The 27403-nt window shown below is 36.3% G+C and overlaps 1 protein-coding gene across 3 annotated transcripts in view; it reads right to left on the reverse strand.

The window, feature by feature from the left end:
• Window positions 1–1739: 1739 nt before the first annotated feature.
• The window catches only part of FYTTD1 (forty-two-three domain containing 1), a gene marked incomplete at its 5' end in the record, with an annotated part of 32374 nt that continues 6710 nt past the window's right edge, over window positions 1740–27403 (reverse strand). The window contains 7 exons of one of the 3 annotated variants that reach the window (XM_084231102.1): window positions 1740–2031; window positions 4462–4588; window positions 5519–5593; window positions 7392–7453; window positions 7852–7948; window positions 9763–9875; window positions 14751–14899. In XM_084231102.1, the coding sequence (XP_084087228.1) occupies window positions 1933–2031; window positions 4462–4588; window positions 5519–5593; window positions 7392–7453; window positions 7852–7948; window positions 9763–9875; window positions 14751–14899 (722 nt within the window). In that variant the 3' untranslated portion in view covers window positions 1740–1932. The remainder of the gene's footprint in view (window positions 2032–4461; window positions 4589–5518; window positions 5594–7391; window positions 7454–7851; window positions 7949–9762; window positions 9876–14750; window positions 14900–27403) is intronic. The other 2 variants (XM_084231104.1, XM_084231103.1) reach the window with 2 other exon arrangements.

The following is a 27403-nucleotide window of genomic DNA, read 5'->3' on the forward strand; positions in this document are numbered from 1 at the left end:
TTACAGAAGCACAAAGAGCAAAAGTTTAACACATAAAGACACTGTTTTTTGATGCACTTAATGTCAATATTTGGGACAATTTTTAAGGTTTCCAAAAAAGAAAATGGCATTAATAACAACTCTGTATTTAAAATAACAAAATGAAAACATCTTTATACTGCATTTTAACAAATTGTTTAAACGCAGCAAACTCAAGCTCAGTTGTTTTCCCTTTGTTTAAGCTGCCAGTAATTATAAACCAGTCTAAAATACATCATTCATGGATCAAATCTAAGCATTCATACTTGCAAAAATGTTTTGTAGGAGTCCTTGGTCTATGGAAAGACTAGCGGTTATTTTCAAATAGTGACTGGCTTCCAATAATCCCTTATCAATAGACTTACTGGCAAAATACCAGATGTTAAGGATCAGATTTAATTCTTTGGTATAAGCATGTAACTATTATTGACAGTTTTCTGTGGCTAGCATAAACCAAGTAAACCCATGGAGAATATGACAACAATGAAGTCTAATCTACAATGCAAGGCAGGCAGGGGTGAAAAGTTTTTGTTTGTTTTTTTTACAGGAAAAATCAACTACAATAAAATACTCCAGGGAAACTAACACCTACTTAAAAGTTTTAACATTATAGAAAACCAAAAGGTCAGGCATTAAGATGATCAAACTTTAAACTTGTCACTGGAATATTTTGCTCCATTCTAGCATTATACCATAACTTAGAGTATATAACCATCTGAGAACTGCTAGCTCTGGCTTGGCACAACCACTAATTCCTCCTTCCCCTCCAAAGTTGGGAGGGAGGACTCTTTTCTCATAAATGCCTGAATTTTATACAAGAAATCAGAGCGAAAGGTGTAAAACAAGGTTACAATATTAACTCTATTATTCTGCATGTTTTGGTGACATACACTTGTTATTTTTGGAGCTGTATACAGTTTAATTTAGTAAGCTCAAAAGCTTATAAAATCTAACTCTTAAATAAGAAAATCTAGGGCTTTATGACTATTAATTTTACTATGGAAATATCTAAGGGACTCAATTCATTTAATAATTATATTTCTTCCAAATATCATTTGAAGAATTCTTTGTGGACACTAGACTCAAGACTACACTAAATCCAAACAGTATACCTATGACCTGGGTTTTAAAGTTTTTCACTTCAGTTACCATCCTCAATCTACTTCCTTTCATGCTTTCTTCATTTACTAAACACAACTTTCAGATTTTTGCACTTTGGAGGACATTTTCCTTCAAGACCCTATCAAATAACTGCAACACACATTTATAGCCTTCAAACACCAACATTTAAACTGAGACTAATGCCTACAACCAAATTTTTTTATTGAAAGTTCAATACTAAAGATTTACAACTCTGGAGAATTAACAGAATATTACTTGAAAATGAACTAAGTTCCAGATATTTCCATAAATCTTAAAACCCAAAACTGGAATTCTAATATATTTTTAATATCTTTAATGAGGAAAAGTCAACTGTACTGTTACATCAACACTATTAAAGGATAAGAGACAGCAACAAAAGGACCTACTCTTATTTCTGAAGACCAAAATTTACCATGACAAAGAGTAAAAAATGGGCAAAGGCAATGAGATCCTAAATACCACTATCATAAAAATAATCAATTTCTATCTTTCTGTCGTCTTTCTGTGGCAAGAGGAACTAAAGTCAAATAGAGAATTGGTCTATCTTGGCCAACCACAAAACCTTTGAGAACAGATAAGGTATATTCCCTGGTACACTTTCAGGGCATTTTTATATATGTTTAAAAAAAAAAAAAAACAACTTCAAAATAAAAATAAGAGTTATTTAGCCTTGTATTTTGAAATAAAGTTTCTTGAATTTCTGTGATGAACTTTTCAAGCAACTCAACTTTTAATATAGTCATCACTCAAGAGTCCCTTTTAACACAAGATCTATCCCACAGTTACAAAGCGGCTTCCTCCTTTGTTATACGTGAGAGTGGCTCTTTGTTCCTTCAGTATCCCAAATCGCTCATTCAAAGTCATCCCTGTCTAGAGAAAATAAAACAAACAAAAAATATTAATGACTTGATGGTAAGCTTTATTTGCTTTGACAATTGAGAGTAATAATAATTAACATTTCCCGAATATTTATGTGTACAAACACAATTCAAACAAAAACCATATAAAAGAGGTGAATGTAGTGAAGTACAGAAGTTAGGTAACACGTTTACTTGAAGATCCAAAATTTAAACCAGGCAAATTCTGATTCAGAATCCCTACTTATTTTTTTTAAAGATTTATTTTATTGATTTATGCATATAAGAACTGGGGTATGGGCCTCCCCGGTGGCGCAGTGGTTGAGCGCTGGGTTGCGAAGCTGCCTGCAGCCTCTGCAGCACCTGTTTGATTCCCAGCCACCAGGCAAGGGTCCCACATGGCTTGCACACCTCTCCTGTCGCCCGCTGCTCCCCTCAGCAGTGTTTCGTCCGTCTGCCTGCTCTGCTCTCCCCTATGGCTCTGGTGAATTCTCTCACCCTCCCGCTTCTGACGATACCCAGTGCTTATATAAATAAATAAATAAATCTTAAAAAAAAAAAAAAGATTGTTAAATTGAGATTTTTTAAGGGAAAAAAAAAAAGAACTGGGATGTAAGCCAGAGGTGGAGGATTGGGTAAGAGGTTTTACCATAGACACAGTGGGGAGCAGAACAGGCAGATGTACTGAAAATACACTGCTGAGGGGAAGCAGTGGGCCAGACAGGAGAGGTCTGCTGTGCCATGTGGGTTAGCTCCCTGGCTGGATATTGAACTCACGCCTCAGAGGCTGGGATAGTTTAATAGTGCTGAGACTTTAATCCTACGCCACCAGGAAGGTCCCAGAATCCTTATTTATTAGCCACTATAACTAGCTGTATCATACACTACATAAAATACCTATAATATTATAATGCCTACACAAAATCAGACACCCAAAGCTCTGAATCGTTTTCAGGCTCTGCAAACACTTTTATCAAGTATGTCTGATTAAAAATTTAGACATATGAATATTTAGAAACAAACAAATCAAAATCTGGATTTTGACTAGCAGCAGAAGGTGTACCCAAACAACAGAAAGTTCACTATTTCTGTAACAACAAAATAAAGTAAAAACAAATAAAAAATTTTGGACAAGGGCCTTCCCTGGTGGCACAGCGGTTGAGCGCTGGGCTGCGAATGTGCCCGCAGCCTCTGCAGCGCCTGTTCAATCCCCGGCCACCGGTAAGAGTCCTACATGGCGCGCAGACCTTTCCTGCTGTGGCAGCTGCTCCCCTCAGCAGTGTATTTCGTCAGTCTGCCTCCTCTGTTCCCTGCTCTGGCTCTGGTGAATTCTCTCACCCTCCAACACTTCTGACTGTACCCAATGCTTGTATAAATAAACAAACAAATCTTTAAAAAAAAAAAAAATTTTGGACAAAGTCTGTACTTCACATCTTCGATTTTCTTCCATGCTTCATATCTTCAATTCCAGATTATTATTATGTCAGTAGATACCAAAGATACAATATCATTCATGATAAATTTTTTTAGCAAATTAGGAACAGAAGATAACTCCCTGTGATAAAGAGTATCTACTAAAAACCCAGTGCTACCATGATTTAATGGTGAAACATTTAATGTTTTCTCCATGCTCTCACTATTTCTATTTAACACTGTACAGGAAGTCATAGCCATTATGTTAATAGAAAAGAAAGAGATTTAGAAATTAAAAAGGAATTTGGAGCACATGATTATTTACACAGAAAATCTTCAAGAATCTACAAAATTATTAAAAGTAGTAAGTGAATTAACAAAATCACATGATATAAGGTTAATAAAAACACTGTAAAAATCATGGTGGCATATACCATATCAGATGGCTAAAATCACATGATAGATAATAACAAGCATTGATGAGATGTGGAGAAATTTAAACCCTCATACATACTGGTAACGATGTAAAACAGTGCAGTCACTATTTGGAAAACAGTCTGTCCTTTTCTCAAAATGTTAAAGAGTCATGACATTACCTATCAATTCTATTCTTCAGCATTTACCAAGGAGTAATTAAAACATACCCTCACACAAAAACTTGTACATGAATGTTCAGAGGAAGACTACTCACAATAGCCAAATATCCACCAAGTAATGAATGAATAAATAAAACATGGTATATCCATACAGTGGAACATTACTCAGCAAAAAGAGAAATGAAATATTGATATAATATGGATGAACCTCGAAAATACTAGGCTAAGTGAAAAAAGCCACTCTCAAAAAGATCATGTACTGATCTTTTGAAATATTCAAAAGAGGCAAATCTATAACAGGAAGTAGATAAATTAGTGGTTTCCTAGGGATAAGGATACTTAGGACATCCTATAATTCATCATATAACATTTGTTTTGTTAATTAAAATAGTGTCAAGTGTGTGGCTCAAGGAAATTCAGGGTAAACAATTTACCTGCTTTCCAACACTGTTTATGTCAAATTGTAGGGGGACACCTTTAGGGACTTTCTTTACATCAGATTGCTCCCGTTTTGTCAAGAATGAGGGCACAGCAGTACGAGTTAATCGTGGCTTCTGAGTTCTATTGGAAAAAAAAGAAAACGAAACCAGATCAGCTTAACAATCAAAAGAAGAAAAATAAATAATTTGATATATAGGACTATTTTAGGTTTTCCAAAAAAAGTAACTTAACCTTAACAGGCAGACTAAAATTTATAATTGCCCACAGAATAATTCTGTAAGTAGAACTCTGAACTTTTCAACAATCTGGAGCAATCAATGATTTCCAGTCTTGAAGTTCTATACAAAATAATGCAACCTCTGAAGTGTTAGACATCCTTCCTATGTTCTTTTTATTTTAATCATTAATATGGCTGGAAGGACCCAAAACTCCATAAACCTGGTAAGTTTATAATGCAATAAAACTAATGGAATGGTTAAGGTAAGGTCATCTAGATAAAAGAATACACTATGAAGCCTTTAAAAGGAAGGCATGTACTGTATGTACTAAAAGCAAAGATGTCCAAAATATACTGGGGGGAGGGGAAGTAGGGAACAAGTATATATATAGTATTATCTCACTTATTATTAAACATTAAAAATATGCTTACATATTATTTGCTATATACTCACAGACTTAAAAAAAAATGGAACTATTAAAAGTGGTTACTTTAGGGCTGTACAACCTGGAATCAAAGGAGCTTTTACTTTTAAACTAGTATAAAGTTTATACTATACTATATATAAAGTATATAGTATAGTATACTATATATAAAGTATATAGTATAGTATACTACATATAAAGTATATATAAAGTATACTAGTATAAAGTATACTTTATACTAGTATAAAGTTTATACTATACTATTTCCATTTTGAACCACAATAATTACTTTTATCCTTTTCTCAGTTTATCCTAACTTGGACACCATATTTTGAGCTGAAATATGATACTTTTCTATAATTTTATAGAGCGAGGGGTTATAACTTTTGTAAAATAAAAGGGACTTACACTGGGCACTGCACTGCTCCAGGATTATCAATGGATACAGTCAAAATTCCTCCATTTGTGGTAGATGTCCGCCATCTAGTTTCAAGAAACCAAAAGCTTCACTAAAATGGAAGTTTATAAATCCTAAGGTATATTCCATAGAAAAGCTCACATTTTACAGAAGGCAGTATTTTTTCTTAATTTTCAGAAATATAGATACCTGGGTCACACCATGATATAGTTAACCAGCACCACAGGTATGGAACTGGACACATGAATCTATTAAATATTTTTCAGTGTAACAAATATATGCACGTTTAGAAAAGTAAAATAGCACAGAAGAGCTTCTAATTAAAAGTAAGAGTTCTTCAGCCCACTCTTTTCTCCCTTCCTGCTCCACTTTGCTGCTCTACAGAGGCAGCACTTTTATTCTTTCCTGTTTTTATTGCTAGCACATTACCTCTGCTTCACAAAACAAGATGCTTATGTAATTAGATCACACAATGATAAGAACTTAGGTTCACCACACTATCCCTTAGTCTCCCTACCTCTCTCTAAACATTTTGATGGCTATATCACTATTTCACTTCCATTATAACTTTAAATATATTTATATCTCTTTTACTAGTATCTCTTTATATCTTTCTATCCTTACTTCATATGAAAGGATATGAGTACCTTTTATTCTTCACAACCCAGCGCTCAACCGCTGCGCCACCAGAGGAGGCATTACCTTTTATTCTTTCCTTCTCTTCTCCCACTTTGCATTTCCCACTTTTTTTCAACTCTATTTTCATATTTATGTTAGCCAAAATCTGACCTTTGTGTTTTATCATTACCAAATTAAATATTTTGTGCTTTGTACTATAGAATTGTCCTCAAAGTTCAAAACAAACAGCATTTATATTGCTACAATTATGCAGATATTCATCACAGAAGACAGAAGCAAACAGACTATGATCATTTCCTTTCTTATGGTTTTCATTGTCATGACCCCATGTGCCAAAGAATACTGCAGTGTCAAGTTCAAATAGTTTCCTTTCTTATACTCCTATTGCTCAAAATCATGTCCCATTTTAGTTGGCATCAGATCTGGACTATGACCACGTTATATGCTGTCTTTCAAAAAGTAGCCATAATTTAAAAACTTTAATCACAAAACCTGATCATACTGACACAATTAGAATGTTATAATTCACACTTGGGAAGTACAATTCTAACAGACAACAGATTTTTAAAAACTTATGGGAGAAAGGGGGAAATACATAAAAAGGAAAATATCTATTGTTTTGCAGTGTTCATAAATTTTCTAAAAGCTATTCCTTAAAAAGATTCATTTGCATAAAAGCAGTATAGGAAGAAAAAGAGCAGCCTTATCACAACAGAATAAATAGGCAAATAAAATTTTTTTTTAAAATGATGTTTTATAGCTAAAACTATTTCTTAACACTCATGTAAAAATGTAAATGGGTTTTTGGGGGAAAACTAAAGTAGAATAGAGGCTCAATAGTTAATTTACTCTGGTTTTCATTTAATTTCTTTTGGTCTGAGACACATAGTAATTTGGGGTCACTAGTATTCTGGAGGGTTTTTTTTTTTAAGATTCATTCATTCATGCATACAAGGCCAGAGGCGCAGAGGGTGGGAAGATCTACCAGAGACAGAGCGGGGAACAGAACAGGCAGACTGACTGAAATACACTGCTGAGGGGAGCAGCAGGAGAGCCAGGAGAGGTCTGCTGCACCATGTGGGTTGCTCCCTGGCCAGGGATCGAACTCGTGCTGCAGTGGCTGTGGACTGTTTCATAGGTTGCGTCCTAACCCCCTGCGCCATCAGGGAGGCCCCTATTCTGGAGGTTTTGAAATTACATCTTGAAAAACAAACTGAAACTTACTGACGAGTTCTCTTTGCTACTACATCGTCTAGCAGTTGTTCTGTGTTCAACTGGGCCTGAACCTGAAGGGAAAAAAAAAGCAGTAGATTCCATAGAAAGCAGAGGATTTGAATCCAAGACCTAGTCTGTTTTGTAACTTTAAAACCCAGTATAGTGGGTGCATGAAAGGGGTGTATGCCTCATCTGGCAACACCTCCTGTATTAAAACAAGTGGTAAATACAAGTTTATTTCTAAATTACTTGCTGCTATTAAGGGTAATAAAAGAGAACAGAAAAAAATATTAGAAAAAGAACTAATTCGATGTCACGTTTGACAGATGTCTAACCCAACCTCTACCCTCAACCATGGACCATCCTTATGATATAGGATTATTAAAGGTGAATGATATTCAGGATCCTTTGTTTGGGGTAAAAAGAAATCACAACCAATGTTTTTTGTTTGTTTTTGTTTTTAAAATACCTTAAGGCCTCTTCTGAAAAGAAAAGTTGCCTGACGAGTGTCCTTCTGATGACTTAATTTATTTCCACTCCTAGTAAAATTGGCTGGAACATTATTTCTGCAACAAAACCACATATACAATAAATCATCTGAGCTATGTAACAACTTTCAAATTTAATGACTTAAACATCTTGAGAAAAAACAAGCAAAAATAGTTAAATTCATAACCTGAAAATCTGAGGTACACTAAACATGAAGACTGAATTATTTCCTTACTTAAGATGAAGTTACTGAGATTTGATTTACAAACACTTCCCTCTGTAGCATATCATGTAATAACTGGTTAATTTTTAATATCTTCCAAGGATTCAGCTCTCTAATATTTCAACATGTAATATATCTTCTGATGACAGTAGAAAAAACATTTTTAATGCTATTTCTAAATTTTGTGAAAGACATAAATATATAAAATTATTTATAGGATTAGTATAAAGAAAATCACACCAGTCAAACTGCTGAAAATCAAGAAGAAAAAGTCTTGAAAGTCTTATCTTTTCCATTTTTCTCCCTTTCTCACTTAAAAACCTTTAGATATTAAATTTGGACAAACTTACACTCTTCATTCTTGTTCTTTCATACACAGAATATACTATTAACTATATTTGACCTGACCTTCACCAATTCCTTTTTTGTTTCTATAGGAAGTATGAGAAAACAAATTTTTGTATTTATTTGCTCATTTCCTATTTATGTACCTATATATAAATATACACACATATATTTATGTACCTATATATGTATAATAATCATATAAATAAGTGCTTAACAAATTTTTATACTAAACTTATCTCCAACCTTATTGAAGCTCAAGAACAAAATTTCCCTAGCTAGCGCAAAAAGCATGTACTCATTAACGGCTCATGGAAGTTAAAAGTCCCCTTTTCCAAATGATTCCAGAGAAAGCGATGATAATTAAGTAAAACTGCAATTCTAGTCATTCCATTTATACAAAAACTTAAATCCACATTTATTTTGTTTTGCGTGACTGTGTACAAGAGGTGAATAAATAATTCTTGAAACTGAATAAAGGAAATTTCACAGTTGCCCTCTTTATTCTTATAGGGAACAGAATGCCGTAACAGTAGTTCATTTTTTTTTTTTTAAAGATTTATTTGTTTGTTTGTTTATACACACAAGCACTGGGTACAGTCAGAAGTGCGGGAGGGTGAGAGAATTCACCAAAGCCAAAGCGAGGAGCAGAGCAGGCAGAAGGACATAAGTACACTGCTGAGAGGAGCAGCGGGCGTGGCAGGAGAGGTCTGCACGCCATGCGGTGGCCGGGGAGCAGCTGGGGATGGAACCAGCGCTGCATAGGCTGCGGGCAGCTTCGTAACCCAGCGCTCAACCGCTGCGCCACCGGGGAAGCCCAGTAGTTCATTTTTTTTTTTTAGTTTTTGTTATGCGTTTCCATTGAATATAAAAATAATTTCAGCTTAAGGATTCTGCAAAATTCTTTCTAGCTTGCTTTTTGCACACAAAAAAGCAGACATTGTTCTATTAAGAGCTACTGAGACTGAATAAACAAATTCTGCTTCAGAATTCAATTGTGAATAATTTTGGCTAAGGTGTTTTTAACAAAACATTCAGCTCTTGCAATTTTATTCTCTATGTCGAGGTAAAAAAGCAAAGAGATTTTTTAAAAATTTGCAATTAGTTAAATCCAGCAATAACATTGGGTCTAATAAATTAGTAATCTGTTATTATGTGTCATGTCAAATGTTCAAATAAATATTCTAAATATCTCTCCTGAAAGTGAACCCATAACAACAAATATCACAACGAATCCATTCCTTTAAATACTTATTGCAAGTGTGTTTTTATGCATAACATTATTTCTTATGATAACATTATTTCTTACATTTGAGTACTTACTTTCTATTTAACTGGTTAGGTCTCTTGAGAACTGCAACTGGTTTCCTCTGCATTTCATTTTGTCTCAGAAGGTTTGCCTTCCTTTTTAACACTGGAAAGTATCTTTCTATATTCTTTCAGAAAGTAAAAAAACTATGTTAATCAGATTATCCTTTGTTAAATACTCTACTTCAATAAAAATTTCTCAGGCAGAATGGATAGGGACTGACAACTGCTTAAATGTGCAAGTTAGAGTGATAAGACGCTAGGATGACTTGAAAGTTTCCAGTCTAAGTGATTGAAAAGATATTACGTTATACTTAAAAATACTTCCAACAAAGAAAATTCAAACAGAAAAGTAAATTTCATCTTCAATTTTAGTTATGTTCAGTTTGAGATGCTCTGGGGGGATGCACAGGTGATAGGGAAACATGGCTCTGAAGCTCAGAAGAATCAGAGACACAGGTATGTAAATTAGGAGATCACTTTACACATATATACACATACATATATATATAAAATTTATATGATTTTTATACCAAATGAAGGGGGCAAGGGGACAAGTTTCAAAACAAATGTGTGAAAAGGGGGAAAAAGAGGAAGCTGTGATAACCAAGAAGTTTGAATAGAAATGGTTATGGAAAAAATTACAGAATCAACAAAATTCTACATCACAGAACACAAGCACATGAAATGTCCATTTTTTCCTCCTTCCACATAAATTTAATCCATCATTAAAGCCTAATTTATGTTTCTGTGAAGTCTTTCCAAAAGTCTCTCACAATATGTACCATATCTTAACCTGGATTTCCATTTATTTCCAGCATATGAGAAGTACTTCGTAAGTATCAACTTTAAAAATATAAAAATTATACAATTCTTAATTTTCACAGATGTTTAGAAAAAAGTTAATGTGTGGGTCTCCCTGGTGGCGCAAGGGGTTGAGACGCAGCACTATGAAGCTATCTGCAACCACTGCAGCACGAGTTTGATCCCTGGCCAGGGAGCTAACCCACATGGCACAGCAGACCTTTCCTGTCTCACCTGCTGCTCCCTTCAGCAGTGTATTTCAGTACATCTGCCTGGTCTGTTCCCCACTCGGTCTCGAGGGAATAAATAAATTTTTCACAATAAATAAATTTTTCAAAAAAAATGTGAAAAAGGATAAAGAACTTTAAGATGTAGAAAAAATGCTGTGAAATCTTACTAATGGTCAATTCCAAGCTTTGTATTTTGACTTTTCTTTTTTTAACAATTTTTTATTTTTGTTTTTGCATAGAAGAACTAGGGTGTAGGCTAGAGGTATGGAGGGGGATGAGAGAATTCATCAGAGACAGAGTGGTGAGCAGAACAGGCAGACTAACTGAAAATACACTGCTGAGGGGAGCAGTGGGCAAGACAGGAGAGGTCTGCTGTGCCATGTGAGATCCAACTCAGGCTGCAGGGGTGATAGTGCTGAGAACTATCACCAGGTAGGCCCTGTATTCTGTTTTTAATAAATACTCCAAGGGCCATTTTATAGTTAAATCTGAAAGTCTCTTCTCTGATCCTTTTGTTATGTTATTTTCCTTCAAAGTAAATGCCATATAATAATTATATAATTATTTGTGGGATAATGTAATATTTTCTGAGTTCCCCATGAATAGAGTGATTTTCTATTGCATTATTGTGGACTCCCCATAGTGGGTACTCAATCAACATTAGTTAAATGATGAATACATGGAACAGAACTATAATTCATTAACCCATGGTGAATGTGTGTTCCACGGACCTGAGTTTTGCATCTGTACATAAATGTTTTTGAAAAAATAAACCTAAGGGTAATTTTCTCTTTCACAATAATTTTGTTATAAAAAATTATTCACTAAGGAATAAAACAAGGCACTAGCATTTTTAATGTTAATTTCATTAAACTAGTATTTATATACAATGAAATTTTAAGTATTCATTTTGATGAAATGGGTAATTACATATATTCATGTATTGATAACTACATCATAATCAAGAAATAGAACAGTGTCCTCATCCTAAAATATTTCTGTGTGCCCCTGTGCAATAAATTTCCTTCCCTCACCTAACTCCCACCCCAGGCAAGGACTAATGTATAATATAGTTTAACCTTTTCTACAAAATCAATTATGTGGAATCACACTGTACAGTCTTTTGTGTTTGACTTCTTTTGCTTAGTATGATGCTTTGAGATGATCCATGCTGTCCTTGACACTAGATCAAAAAAACTTCATTCTGAGAGATGTCTATTCCATTAACAGTCATTTGCTCTCTCAGTAAATACCAATAGTGTAAATGAGGTATGCTGTCTGTTCCCAGTCACTCATTTCATAGGTAAGGAAACTTTATCTATCTTTATTAAAATAATATTTCACTAATTTATAAATAATGGAAAGAAAGAATGTAACAAAGTCTAATTATGGTCAAAATTGCCTTTTTAAATATAAATTGTCTAAGCACATAACACAATACAAGACCAATTAAATTATTTAAGTAACCTGTTTAATGATTAGAAAGGGAAGGCATGAGTTATTACATATAAATAGAAAACTTTCTAAATTGGTAGAAAACATCTGCTTCACAAGTATTATACTCTCTCCTAACCAGGTTAATTTTATGCAGATTGAAGAAGGGGCTAAGAAACAATGTGTTTTAAACCATACCTCTGTCAAAATCATTTGAACTTTAATTAAGATCTTAATATCCATACTCAGTACAATTCTTACTACTTTTGTACATTTTCTATTTTCACTATTTTTTCTAACTTAAAATTTTTCACTAGAGCCAAATAATAAGTTACTAGTCCAACCCAATCTCTCTTTCAGTATCCACATCTCATTAATGTTCTTTTAATTCCTAAATAAATAAGTCCTCTGGCAAGATTTTGGAGGAGAGAACACCTGCTGGTGGTGTTAGCATTGAAAAGTCAAGGATTCTAAGGACAGTCACAGTTCTGAACCAGAATACAAATGTTTAGAATAACTTCAGGGGAGGCCCCCACGGTGGCGCAATTGGTGACGCAGCACTATGACGCTATTGGCAGCCACTGCAGCACAAGTTCGGTCCCTAGCCAGGGAGATGACCCACATGGCGCATCAGATCTCTCCTGACTCGCCCACTGCTCCCCTTAGGAGTGTATTTCAGTCAATCTGCCTGTTCTGTTCCCCACTCTGTTTCTGGTGAATCCTCTCACTGCCCCTCCTACCCCTCTGGCCTGTCCCCCAGTTCTTGTATACATAAATAAATAAATCTTAAAAAAAAAAAAAAAAAAAAACTTAAAGACTGTAAAAACAGTCCATACCAAAAAGACCAGAAACAACAAGTACTGGTGAGGGGTATAGAGAAAGGAACTCCTGTACAGTTTGGTGGAAATGTAGACTGGTCCAGTCCCTACAAAAAATAGTATGGAAGTTTCTCAATACATTAAAAACAGATCTACCATATGATCCAGCATTCCACTTTGAGGTACAGAAAGAATGCAAAAACACTAATTTGAAGGAATGCACGTCATCACAGCACTGTTTACAATAGCCAGGTTATGGAAAGAGCCTAAGTGTCCAACCACAGATGAGTGGATTAAGATGTGGTACATATACATAATGTAACACTATTCAGCTATAAAAAAATGAAATCTTAACCATTTGTGAAAACACTGAAAGAACTGGAGAGGGTTATGCTAAGTAAAGTCAAAAGGAGAAAGAAAAGTACTGTAGGACTTCACCTATATGTGGAATATAAAGAAACAAAACAAAGAAAAACACAAAACTAAACAAAACAAACCCTAGAAATCTGACTGCAGAATTGAGACTACCAGAGGGGAGGGAGTGGGATGGGGAACAAAGTTGGGGGAGTGATCCCAGTGGACTATGGTAGAAGATTATGGGTTCTTGGGTGGTGGGACTGGTGTTGTAATATACATCTAAAGAAATTTGAATCTATAGCTCTAAATCATATACAGTATTATAAACCAATGTTACCTCAATAAAAAAAATGCAACTTAATAAAATAATAATAAATAATAAATGCCTTCAATTTTTATATGACTTTCACAATTAGAAAAACCAAACGGATTAAACAAATAGAAGAGTAGAACATTAAATTTCCTGGTGGCTCAGAGTTACTTAATATAACAGAAGAAAAAACATTTGTTAAATTACTTTAGAAATGTGTTCACTAACTCAAAAATTATTCCTTGAGATGTAAATAAAATGAGTTGAAAATTTAAAAGCAGTTAACTTATGGTGGGCAAACAATTGTATTTGGTAATTGAAACTATCAACTAGAGAGTAGGTATCTACCCAAGAGGAATGAAAACTTATATCCATACATGCATACATACATATGAATATTCAATACAATACCACCCCAAATGTGGAAACCATCAAAATGTCCATCAACAGATAAATGGATAAACAAAATATGGTATATCAATATAATGGAGTATTATCATAATAAAAGAAATGAAATACTAATACATCTACAACAGGATAAATTTCAGAAAGATTATGGCTAAATGCCAGACTAAATATTACTCTATGAGTCCATTTATACAAAATGCAGAAAAGGCAAAATTTGTAGAAAATCCACAAAGTGATTAGTGTTCACTCAGACAGATGGTGAGGAATGACTATCAATGGACATAAGGTTTCTTTCCAGAGTAATAGAAATGCTCTAAAATTAGACTGTGATGACTGTACAACTGTGTAAATTTTCTAAAATTCACTGAACTGTATATGAATTTTATATCATAAAATTATATCTCAACAAACTGTTAAAAAGTATATACACATACTAGTCAGGAACCTGTAAAAATTTTTTGAGAATATGCAAATATAGGTATTATTCATGAATAATTGAGTTATTAAAGTTTTTATATAAGTCCCACAGTAGTACACTAAAAAAAATCAAACTGTTTAAATAAAATGCTGTTTCAAGTTCACAAAAAATATTAGCACAAACAAAGGAAAAGGATATCTGAGTCAGGATTAAGTCAACAATACCTTATCACTTAGAGGTGGTCGATTCATAGGACTAATTCCTTTTCGAATTCCAGTTGCTTTTCTAGCTGCAAGGCCAGTGATAACTCCATAAGGACGTCTCTTTCCAGGCATTACTCTTCCTCTGCGGCTAATGCTATTCTTACCAAAACCTGTAGGAGAAGAAAAAGGGAAGAAATAGCAATCCATGAATGCAACCAGGGACAAAGAGGTAGTATATTCTATTTCTTAGTCAGGGTAGAAGATATGAGTGATTTTTCAAATATTATTTCTATTTCTTATATTATTATATTATTGTTACATTATTAGATATTTATATCTATTTCCTTTAAATTATGTAAAATGTTTCAATTTTATTTTATTTTAAAAATTTATTTATTTATGCATACAAAACTGGGGTACAGGCCAGAGGTGTGGGGAGGGTGAGAGGATTCATCAGAGACAAAGTGGAAAACAGAACAGGCAGACTGAAATACACTGCCGAGGGGAGTAGTGGGCAAGTCAGGAGAGGTCTGCTGCGCCATGTGGACAGCTCCCTGGCCAGGGATCTAACTCGTGCTGCAATGGCTACAAATGCTTCACTGTTACATCTTAACCCCTTGTGCCACTAGGGAGGCCCCCATACTGTGAATATTATTTCATTTCTTTAATACTTTTATTGCATTATTTTTCACATGTGCCATACCTGATTCAACCAACTTTACAGTAATCATTTCGGTTACTTCTAATACTACACTATTATTAATAAAATTCCAATAATAGACACTTTTTTTAAAGATTTATTTTTTTATGCATACAAGTACTGGGGGACAGGCCAGAGGGGTGAGGGGTTGAGAGGATTCACCAGAGACAGAGTAGGGAACAAAACAGGCAGACTGACTGAAAGACACTGCTGAGGGGAGCAGCAGGCGAGTCAGAAGAGGTCTGCTGCACCATGTGGATAGCTCCCTGGCTGGGGCTCGAACTCATGCTACAGTGGCTGTGGATACCTTCATAGTGCTGTCTTAACCCCTTGCACCACCAGGGAGGCCCCAGCTGAGATTTTAATTAATATCGTTCAATCATCCATCCCACTGCATTCATTTATTAGTTCTAACAGTGTTTCAAATTATTTTCTTGGGATTTCTATGAGGCAATCATATCATCTATAAATGATAGCCTTTTTTCTTCCAATAATTACACCTTAAATCCTTTTACTTCTATTGCAATGGCCAGAAATTCGAGAGAATCACATTAAGTAACAATGTAACTAGTGTGCATTCTTATCTTACTTCTAATTTGGAGGAGAATGTCTTTAGAATGATATCCTGTATACTACTACATACCTGCAATATGGTAACAGATCTTCCAAAAGAAAAGTTTCATGGTCAAACTAAACACAACTGACCTTCTGAACAATGCACATTTGAATTTCAGTTTCACATACAGGAGAATTTTTTGTAAACAGATGACATAAATTTATATACAGTAAACTAAATGTATTCTTTCCCTTATGATTTTAGTAACATTTTCCTTTCTGTAGTTTATTTTGAGAATATGTAATATACATAACTTAGAAAATATGTGTTAATCAACTGTTTATCATCAGCAAGGCTATCAGTCAAGAGCAGTTAAGTTTTGGGAGAGTCAAAAATCACTTGGCAGGACATGGAAACAGACGAAATGTTCTCTGACAGATTAGATCAAGAAGTCAACATGTAGGGCCTCCCTGATGGTGCAGAGATTAAAGTCTCAGTGCTATCAAGCTGTCCCAGCCACTGAGGCATGAGTTGGATCCCTGGCAGGAAGCTTACTCACATGGCACAGCAGACCTCTCCTGTCTTGCCCATTTCTCCCCTCAGCAGTGCATTTTCAGTAAATCTGCCTGTTCTGCTTTCCACTGTCTGATAAATCCTTTCACCCCCTGCACCTCTGGCTTACACCCCAGTTCTTCTTTTCTTCTTTTTAAAGATTTATTTTTTCATTTATACAATAGCCAGGCTACAGGCCAGAGGCTCAGGAGGGCAAGAGATTCACCAGAGACAGAGTGGGGAGCAGAATAGGCAGAAGGACCAAAAGTACTGCTGAGAGGAGGAGCGGGCCTGACAGGAGAGGTCTGCCGTACCATGCGAGAATTTCCCTGGGCGGCCGGGAATTGAACCCGTGCTGCAGAGGCCGCAGACAGCCTCACAGCGCTGCGCTCAACCCGTTGTGCCACCAGGGAGGCCCACCCCAGTTATACTATGCATAAATAAAAACAAATCTTTAAAAAAAGGTCAAGATTTATTAAGTCCACACTATGGAGTACTATATAGCCCTAAGAAAAGATAAAATATAGCCATTTCCAACAAAATAGAGGGAATTTGAGAGAACTATGTGTAACAATAAACAATGAAAACAAATATTGGATATTTGCACAGGAATTTGAAAAGGTAAAAACTCTTTCAAAAACCAGTGGGCCTCTGGGCCTCCCTCGTGGCGCAGGCGGTTGAGCGACACACTGTGAAGCTGTCCGCAGCCTCTGCAGTGTGGGTTTGATCCCGGCCGGCCGGGGAGAATCCCACATGGCACAGCAGACCTCTCCTGTCTCGCCTGCTGCTCCCCTCAGCAGTGTATTTTGTCAGTCTGCCTGTTCTGTTCCCCATTGTCTCTTGTGAATCCTCTCACCCTCCTGCGCATCTGGCCTGTACCCCAGTTCTTGTATAAATAAATACATCTTTAAAAAAAAAAACAACAAAAAACCAGTGGGCCTCAATAAATATACTGAGGGCTCTGAGATTAAGAGAAGAGAAAGAAAGCTAAAGGGAAAAATAAAGGATGATGGTAGGGAAGAAAAATAAAGATGAAAAATAAGTGAGATAAAATTGAACTCATGATAGATATAATGGAAAACTTAAAAATATAAAAACCACTACGAAGAATGAATGTCAAATATGTCTTTTACAAACAGCTAATATCTACAGGATATGGAAATTCACATGGATTGATAATAGGGTTTTAATTCAGAGAATGCAATGGACAAGGAGATAGTTTTGTGCTTTTTTAAAAAATCTAAATGCTTTAATCAAATCAATATTTTTGAGTCGTCAACCTTGAAAAGTCAAAGTTTTAAAAATTAAAATGGACCAAAAAAGAAAGCAGGAACAGCTATACTTATATCAGACTTCAAACTCAAAAAAATAAAAAGAGACCCCAATGGTCACTACATTATGATCAAGGGGACAATACTTCAAGAAGAAATAACACTCATTAACATATACTCACCAAACGAAGGAGCACCAAAATATATCAGACAACTGTTGTCCTCTCTGAAAACAGACATCAGAGAAAACACATACGTAGTGGGAGACTTCAACACACCACTATCAACAATGGATAGATCAACAAGACAAAAAATAAGTAAAGAAACTAAAGCTCTAAATAAGGACCTAGAGCATTTGGGCTTAACAGACATCTATAGAACACTAAACCCCCAAAAAATGGAGCACACATTTTTCTCAAGCGCACACGGATCATTCTCCAGGATCGATCACATACTGGGGCACAAGACAAACATCAATAGATACACCAAGATTGAAATCATATCAACCATCTTTTCTGACCATGAAGGCATCAAACTAGATATAAACCATAAAAAGAAGGCAAGGAACTTTCCTACCTCATGGAGATTAAAAACCACACTACTGGAAGACCACTGGACTAATGAGGAGATCAAAGAAGAAATTAAAAAATTCTTTGAATTGAATGACAAGGAGGACACCAATATCCTAAATGTATGGGATGCAGCAAAAGCAGTAATAAGAGGAAAATATATAGCAATAGAAGCTCACATCAAGAAAAAAAAAGAACTCAAAGAAACAACCTAATCTCGAAGCTCAAAGATCTAGAAAAAGAACAAAAAAAAAACCCCAAAACCAGTAGAAGAAAAGAAATAATAAAAACCAAAGCAGAAATAAATGAAATTGAAACTATAAAAACAATCCAAAAGATCAATGAAACCAAGAGCTGGTTCTTTGAAAAAATCAATAAAATAGACAAACCCCTAGCCAGGCTCACAAAGGAAAAAAGGGAGAAAGCACAAATAAACAGGATCATCAATGAAAGAGGAAAAATCACAACGGACACAGCAGAAATCAAAAGAATAATCAGTAACTACTATGAACAGTTATATGGAAACAAGTTTAACAATCTAGAGGAGATGGACAAATTCCTACAACTCTACAATCACCCAAAGCTAGATAAAGAAGAAATAGAACACCTAAACAGACCAATTACAAGCAGCAAAATTGAAATGGTAATCAAAAACCTCCCCAAAAACAAAAGCCCAGGACCTGATGGATTTACAAATGAATTCTACCAAACATTCAGAGACGAATTAGTGCCTATCCTTCACAAACTCTTCCAAAAAATTGAGAAGGAAGGGACAATGCCAAACACGTTCTATGAAGCCAACATTACACTAATATCAAAACCGAATAAGGACAACACAAAAAAGGAAAACTACAGGCCAATCTCCCTAATGAACACTGATGCAAAAATCCTCAATAAAATTTTAGCTATCAGAATCCAACAATGTATCCATAAGATAATTCACCACGACCAAGTAGGATTCATTCCAGGGACACAAGGATGGTTTAACATCCGAAAATCAATCAACGTTATCCAACACATCAACAAAAAGAAATATAAAAACCATATGATAATATCAATAGATGCTGAGAAAGCTTTCGACAAAGTGCAACACCCATTCATGATAAAAGCCCTTGAAATTCTTTGGATACAAGGAACATACCTCAACATCATAAAGGCCATCTATGACAAGCCAACAGCCAGTATCATTCTCAATGGTGAAAAGCTGAAAGCAATTCCATTAAGATCTGGAACAAGACAAGGATGTCCACTCTCACCACTGCTTTTCAATATAATACTGGAAGTCCTAGCCAGGGCAATAAGACAAGAGAAAGACATCCAAGGAATCCAAATAGGAAAAGAAGAAGTCAAGCTATCACTATTTGCAGATGATATGATAATATACATAGAGAACCCCAAAAACTCCACAGAAAAACTAATTCAACTCATCAATCAGTTCAGTAAAGTGGCAGGATACAAAAATCAACACGCAAAAGTCAGTAGCCTTCCTATACACAAACAATAAATCTGAAGAAGAAGAAATCAAAAAGACCATCCCTTTTTTTACTGAAACAAAAAAAATCAAATATTTGGGAATAAATCTAACAAAAGAGGTAAAGGACCTATACAAAGAAAACTATAAAACACTGTTAAAAGAAATAGAAGAAGACACAAAGAAATGGAAAGACATCTCCTGCTCATGGATTAGAAGAATAAACATTATTAAAATGGCCATCCTTCCAAAAGCAATATACAGATTCAATGCTATTCCAATCAAAATTTCAATGTCATTCTTCAAAGAAATAGAACAATTATTGATGAAATTCATATGGAATCACAAAAAAAACCCCGAATAGCCAAAGCTCTCCTGAAAAAAAAAAGAAGGGAATGGAGGTGTCACACTCCCAGACTTCAAACTCTACTACAAAGCCATAATCATCAAAACTGCATGGTATTGGAACAAGAACAAACATACAGACCAATGGAATCGAATAGAAAATCCAGAAATAAACCCACAGATTTATGGTCAACTAATCTTTGACAAAGGAGCAAAGACTATGCATTGGAGCAAAGAAAGTTTGTTCAATAAATGGTGCTGGGAAAACTAGGTCGCTACATGCAAAAGAATGAAGCTTGACCACTACCTCACACCATACACCATAAAATATATAGAAGGAAATACAGGCTAAACACTACGTGATTTGCACCTCAAAGACATCTTTACAGACACATCACCCAAAGCAGTGATAGTGAAGGCAAAGATCAACAGCTGGGACTACATCAAATTAAAGAGCTTCTGCACAGCAAAAGAGACAATAACAAAAACAAAGAGAAACCCCACCAACTGGGAGAACATTTTTGCACCCAACACTAATGATAAAGGACTGATCACAAAGATCTGCAAAGAGCTGATGAGACTCAGCAACAACAAAGAAAATAATCCAGTCAAAAAATGGGCAGAAGAGCTAAAAAGAAACTTCTCTGAAGAGGAAATGCAAATGGCCAACAGGCATATGAAAAAATGTTCAACATCACTTGCCATCAGGGAAATGCAAATCAAAACTACCATGAGATACCATCTTACACCAGTGAGAATGGCACATATTAAAAAAACTAGCAACAACAAATGTTGGCGAGGGTGTGGAGAAAAAGGAACTCTTCTGCACTGTTGGTGGGAGTGCAAACTGGTCCAACCACTGTGGAGAGCTGTGTGGAGATTTCTGGACCTACTAAACATAGAGCTTCCATATGATCCAGCAATTCCACTCCTAGGTACTTACCCAAAGGTCACAGAAACATCAATTCCAAAGAACACCTGCACCCCTATGTTTATAGCAGCACTGTTTACAATAGCTAAGCTTTGGAAACAGCCCAAATGCCCAAAAATAGATGACTGGATCAAGAAGATGTGGTACATATATACCATGGAATATTACTCAGCATTCAAAAAAGATAAACACATGCAATTTGCAGCAACATGGATGGCGCTGGAAGGGATCATGCTCAGCGAAATAAGCCAGAAAGAAAAAGAAAAATACCGGATGGTCTCACTCATAGCAGGAATCTAGAAAACTTAAATAAGGGACCAGGAAAATGAATAACTATAAGAAAGTGAAAATCAAAATCAACAAAAAACTATGAACCAGAGACACTTTTAGGGGGGCGGGAGGGGAGGGATTAGGGTCAGAATGGGGGGGGGCTGCAATAATATGGGGAATATAAAAATAAAATTTATTATTCAAAAAAAAAATAAAAAATAAAAAAAATAAATAAAAAATCTAAATGCTTTAATCAAATAAATATTTTTGAGTCGTCAACGTTGAAAAGTCAAAGTTTTAAAAATTAAAATGAAAACTTAATGGAAATTTTTGACAGTGCAGAGGTCAGTGCAGCTTAACCCCCATCTTGTTGAAGGGTCAACTATAAAGTTAACATGGTTTTCTGACTGTGGGACTTTATTAGATTTCAGCTCTCAATTCACTCTTTTCTACCTTGCACTGTTACTGAACAGTTCTTTATCTGATCAACAGGCACCATTTTAAGCTCTGTCAGTAGAGTGCACTGGAAGTACTCTGGAGGAAGAAGGGTTTTTCTTCCAACTTCCAGTGAATATCTGAGGACTTGTTCTCATACTCAGAGACATTCATTACCTTCCCCAACAAACTGAGATTGTGGTAAGGCAAGAAAAGTGCTTAGGGCACAAAATCTGGGAGGCCTTAGGCATCTGTCTAGTTAGGCATCACTAAAGTTCTGTCCTTGCTCATACTCAAGTGAATTTAAGCTATAACCCCACCCCCCACAACCCGCCCCATAGCTTCCAAGACAGTCCCACCAGCATGGCAACAAAGTGGGACAGGGAGTTCTTCCAGATTTGTTCCTTCTTGGGTGCTCTGCCTCAGTCCTAAAGGTGGAGACTTACTACTTTTATATCCATTAAAAAGCAATAAAGAGATATAAATTTTATTTTTATTTTATTTAAAGATTTATTTATTTATGCATACAAACGCTGGGGTACAGGCCAGAGATGTGGGGGTGGGGGGGTGAGAGGATTCACCAGAGACCGAGTGGGGAACAGAACAGGCAGATCGATTGAAATACACTGCTGAGGGGAGCAGCAGGCGAGACAGGAGAGTTCTGCTTCACCACTAAAGGACTGTGGGTTGCTCCCTGCGCGGGGATCAAACTCATGCTGCAGAGGCTGCAGATTGCTTCATAGTGCGTTGCTTAACCCCTTGCGCCACCAGGGAGGCCCAATTTTATAAATTTAAAAAATCAAATTATTGCTGCTCTGTGTGTGACTGCCTTCTAGAATTACAACTGTACAAAGACCAAGCTATACATTTAAATTAAATCTACAACTACTTGTTATTTTTATTTTTATTCAACAATAAAGTAGCTAGCATCACCTGTGTTAGGGATTGTGCTTGATGCAAGAAGTTAATAAGGTTGATGCTAACATCTCAATTTTGCAGATAAGAAAAGTGAGGCAAAAAACAGTAACCACCCAGAGGTCACAGTAAGAAAATAGTGATTAAGTACAAGTGTGTGGGGTTCCAAAAACTGTGTATTTTTCTAAATTGTTAAATAAAAACTAAAAAATAATAAGGGAGTTGTAATTATGGTTCATTTCCAAAAAAAGAAATTAAAAAAAACTATTATAAAAAATGTGGGCTCTAGCTGGGTATTATAAAGCAGGAAAGATTTGAACATGAAGAGAGCTAGGACATGATAAGTACAAAGATACGGGTGACCACGGAATAGTGAATGTCTAGGGAAGAGTAAGAATAAAGAAGTGAATGGAGGCGCGCAGACCTCTCCTGCCGCCCGCTGCTCCCCTCAGCAGTGTACTTGGGTCCTTCTGCCTGCTCTGCTCCCCGCTCTGGCTCTGGTGAATTCTCTCACCCTCCCGTGCTTCTGACTGTACCCAGTGCATGTATAAACAAAACAAACAAACAAATAAATAAATAAATAACATGCCTCTATTAAAAAATAAAAAGAAATGTTTAAAAAAAAAAAAAAGAAGTGAATGGATATGATGGGGTCAAATCAAGAGGGCTTTAAATGGAAACACAGAGTGCACTGGACAAGGAATTCACAACAGAACTACATAAATCCAGAAGGATCTTAGATTGAAACGTGAAGGGGAGGGGAGAGGTGTTGTGGGGAGGGGGGGAAAGGCAGCAATAAGATAATTTCAGATGCTCTTGCAGCCCTCAAACACTACACGATAAACAGCTGAGAAAGGAACAAAGAAATATGAAAGTATTCATTCCAACAGAATGAGTGACTGATTAGAGCAAAGAGAAAGAATAAAGAAGGAGGAATTCATTATTATACCAAAAATTTAAACTTAAATGAGAAAGACTGATGACAAAGTCTCATTAATGAGAATAAAACTGAATTAAAAAAGGAGAAAAAGCAGGGAAGAGAATTCTATTTCTGGGCATCTTCTGTTTCTTGACTGTACTATACTAACAATGTATTGTTCCCATACTCATCATCCTTCCCCTATCTTTTTTATTTCTCTCTAATCAATGGTTTCTAGATCCAAGCTAGATCCATCCCTTCACTTCCCTCTCTACCATTGCGCACACTTCACTACCTTATCTAATTTTAACAACAGTTCTATTTTTCACCATTTCATTGTCATAGTTCATAATCTCTACCTCCATTTGCTACCCTTTTGTCTTCTGTAACTGCCTTATATTCTAAAAGGCTCTATGTAGAGGCACTAGAGACATCATGTAATGCAATAGTGTTTTCTTAGTTTTTCCCCTTCTGTCTTTACAGAGCACCTTATTCTTATTGCTTCAACTACTACCTCTACAAAGATTCGTTCACATTTTCAGCATTTTAACAGTCATGTATCAAACTACACATGGAGCTTTAAAAAAATCCACAGGCCTCCACTTCTACATATTCTGATTTAGTGGAAATGAAGTGCAGTCAGTGAGTCTATTTTATAAATCTCCACAGGTGCAACAAAGGTTGAGAACAACTAAAACTAGAGATAGGAATTTTCATCTTTTGACTCCATAGCCCAAATCCTTCATGAATCCCCACCAACCCCCTCCCCCCCCAACACACATCCACTTGACTCAATGATTTCTGGACTCTGACAGTTACATGAAGATCTGAGGGGCTTTCTAGGAAATGTCATACTACAGAATATATGTAATCACATTACTGGTTCCTTTCCCTGTTCTATTTTCAAAATAAACAGCATTTTCAAACTTCTTGGTTCCAGAACCTCCTTACACACTTAAAAATTACTGAGGACCCCAAAAAGTTGTTGTTTCTGTGGATTTATGTTTACTGATACCATACTAGAAATGAGAATGAAGACATTTTATAAGTATTATTTCATTAAATAATGATAAACTCACTACATGTAAGGCAAATAAAAGTTTAAATAAAAATAACATTTTCCCCCAAACCAAATTAAAAAATTTTTTAAACTCAACAATTTTTTTTTTTAAAAAAAGATTTATTTATTTATACAAGCACTGGGTACAGTGAGAAGCGTGGGAGGGTGAGAGGATTTACCAGAGCCAGAGTGGGGAACAGAACAGGCAGACTGGCAAAATACACTGCTGAGGGGAGCAGCGGGCGCGGCTGGAGAGGTCTATGTGCCATGGGGGACCCTCGCCGTCGGCCAGGGATCGAACCATCGAACCAGCGCTACAGAGGCCACAGGCAGCTTCGCAGCCCAGCACTCAATCGCTGTGCCACCAGGGGAGGCCCCTCAAATTAAAATATTTAATAAAAAGAATAGCAGTGCTGGGCCTCCATGGTGGCGCAGAGGTTAAAGAGAGCGCTATCAAACTATCCCCAGCCACTGCAGCACCAATTCGATCCCCAGCCAGCCAGGGAGCAACCCACATGCTCCAGCAGACCTCTCCTATCCTGCCCACTGCTCCCCTCAGCAGTGTATTTCAATTGATCCACCTGTTCTGCTCCCCACTCCCTCTAGTGAATCCTCTCACCCCCAGCACCTGTGGTCTACATCCCAGTTCTTGTATGCATAAAATAAATAAAGCTTAAGAAAAAAAGAAGAGCAGTGCTTTGCATTTTTGCAAAACTCATTTAGTAGGGTCTGGCTTAATAGAAAATAGCTAGATTGTTTTATCTGCTTCTGTATCCATCTGTTTTAACTATCACACATCATGTAGACTTCAGAAAAGTCTACTGTTCATTTTAAGAAGGCACAAGAGTGAAAACACAACGTCTTAGTATTAATATAAATATGTGGAACCCTGTGTCTTGGGGATTCCCCAGAGTCCCAGGAAACACTTTGAGAACCACTGTTGTGTAATATTCTACCACTCAAAGACATTTAAGTTGTTTGTAGAAGCATTTATTCAGTGACTAAATTATATTTTGGGCACAGAATTAGAACTCATTCACCTAGCAGTGCAGCCAGCAAAAATAATTTATTGAGTATTTTCCATGGCCTCTGTGTCCTACTTATTCTCTTACCTCAAATGAACATCCTCACTAACATTATAACGTGGAAATGTAAACCTTTCCTAACAATCAGAGTTTAAGACAATGCTATTTCTCTATTCATATTAGGTGACAGCAGCATTTGTTCTATTTTAGGCCCTGTCACATGTAAGTGGAGAACATACAAGCACAGTTCAATCTTCTAAAATACTAAGCTGCTGGTAGATATCATTTATCTTAAGGCTCAGAAAAGCTTTTCTTCATGGACCAGATCCTTTTTCACCTATCATTAAATCATCATGGATTTTGTTAGCACAAAATCCCCATTTAAAGTCCTACAGTACCACTAGACTTTTTCATGACATTTCTCAGCTCTATCTTTTTTATCTTATTTCTGTTATTAGAAATTACTTAGGGCTGCTCTGGTAGCACAGGCGGTTGAGCGCAGTCCTGTGAAGCCATCCACAGCCTCTGCTGTGCTGGTTCGATCCTCACCGGCAGGGGAGATACCCACATGGAACAGCAGACCTCTCCTGTCTCGCCTGCTGCTCCCCTCAGCAGTGTATTTTGGTCGGTCTGCCTGTTCTGTTCCCTGTTCTGTCTCTGGTGAATCCTCTTACCCTCCTGCACACCTGGCTATACCATGGTTCTTGTATAAATAAATCTTTAAAAAACAATTTGATTAAAAAAAAAAAAAGAAATTACTTAAAGTAAAAGATCACATTTTTACATACCCCATGAACCCAGTCAGTTCAGAGCATTTATCAGGTATTTAACATATGGTTGGCATAAGTGAATATACTTCTGACTTCTCAGAATGCTGAAATTATTTTAAAGAAATATATTTTAAAGAAATGTAATATAAAAATAGCATATATCCCATTTATAGCAATCTCTGCGTATAAATCACCGAAATTAAATACTTGTTTTCTATAGCTAAATACCTGTCACAAAATTTACTCAGGTTTTGCTATTTAAGTAACTATTAGGGAAAAATAAACCTTGACTTTGTTTTTAAAGATTTATTTTTTATTTATATAATAGCTGGGGTATAGGCCAGAGATGTGGGAGGGTGAGAGGATTCATCACCAGAGACAGAGTGGGGAGCAGAACAGGTAGACAGACCAAAAGCACTGCTGAGGGGAGCAGTAGGCACGACAGGAGAGGTCTGCCATGCCATGTGGGAATCTCCCTAGCTGGCCGGGAATCGAACCAGCGCTGCAGATGCTGTGGATAGCTTCACTGCGCTGTGCTCAACCTGCCACGCCACCAGGGAGGCCCTAAACCTTAATTCTTTTAACTGAGGTAACAATGGTTTAAGTTACAGATATATTTTTGAGGACATGCTGGCATATTAGTTGTGAACATTAGAACTATGTTCAACCCACTGGTTTTTCAACTGCAGGATAAAAATCTACTAGGGGGCCTCCCCGGTGGCACTGTGAAGCTGTGTGCAGCCTCAGCAGTGCAGGTTCTATTCCCGGCCAGCCAAGGAGATACCCACATGGCCGGCAGACCTCTCCTGCCTCGCCCGCTGCTCCCCTCAGCATTGTACTTCGGCCTGTCTGCCTGTTCTGCTCCCTGCTCTTTTTCTGGTGAAT

The sequence above is a fragment of the Talpa europaea genome (assembly GCF_964194135.1).
Source record: "Talpa europaea genome assembly, chromosome: 4".
Lineage (NCBI taxonomy): Eukaryota > Metazoa > Chordata > Mammalia > Eulipotyphla > Talpidae > Talpa > Talpa europaea.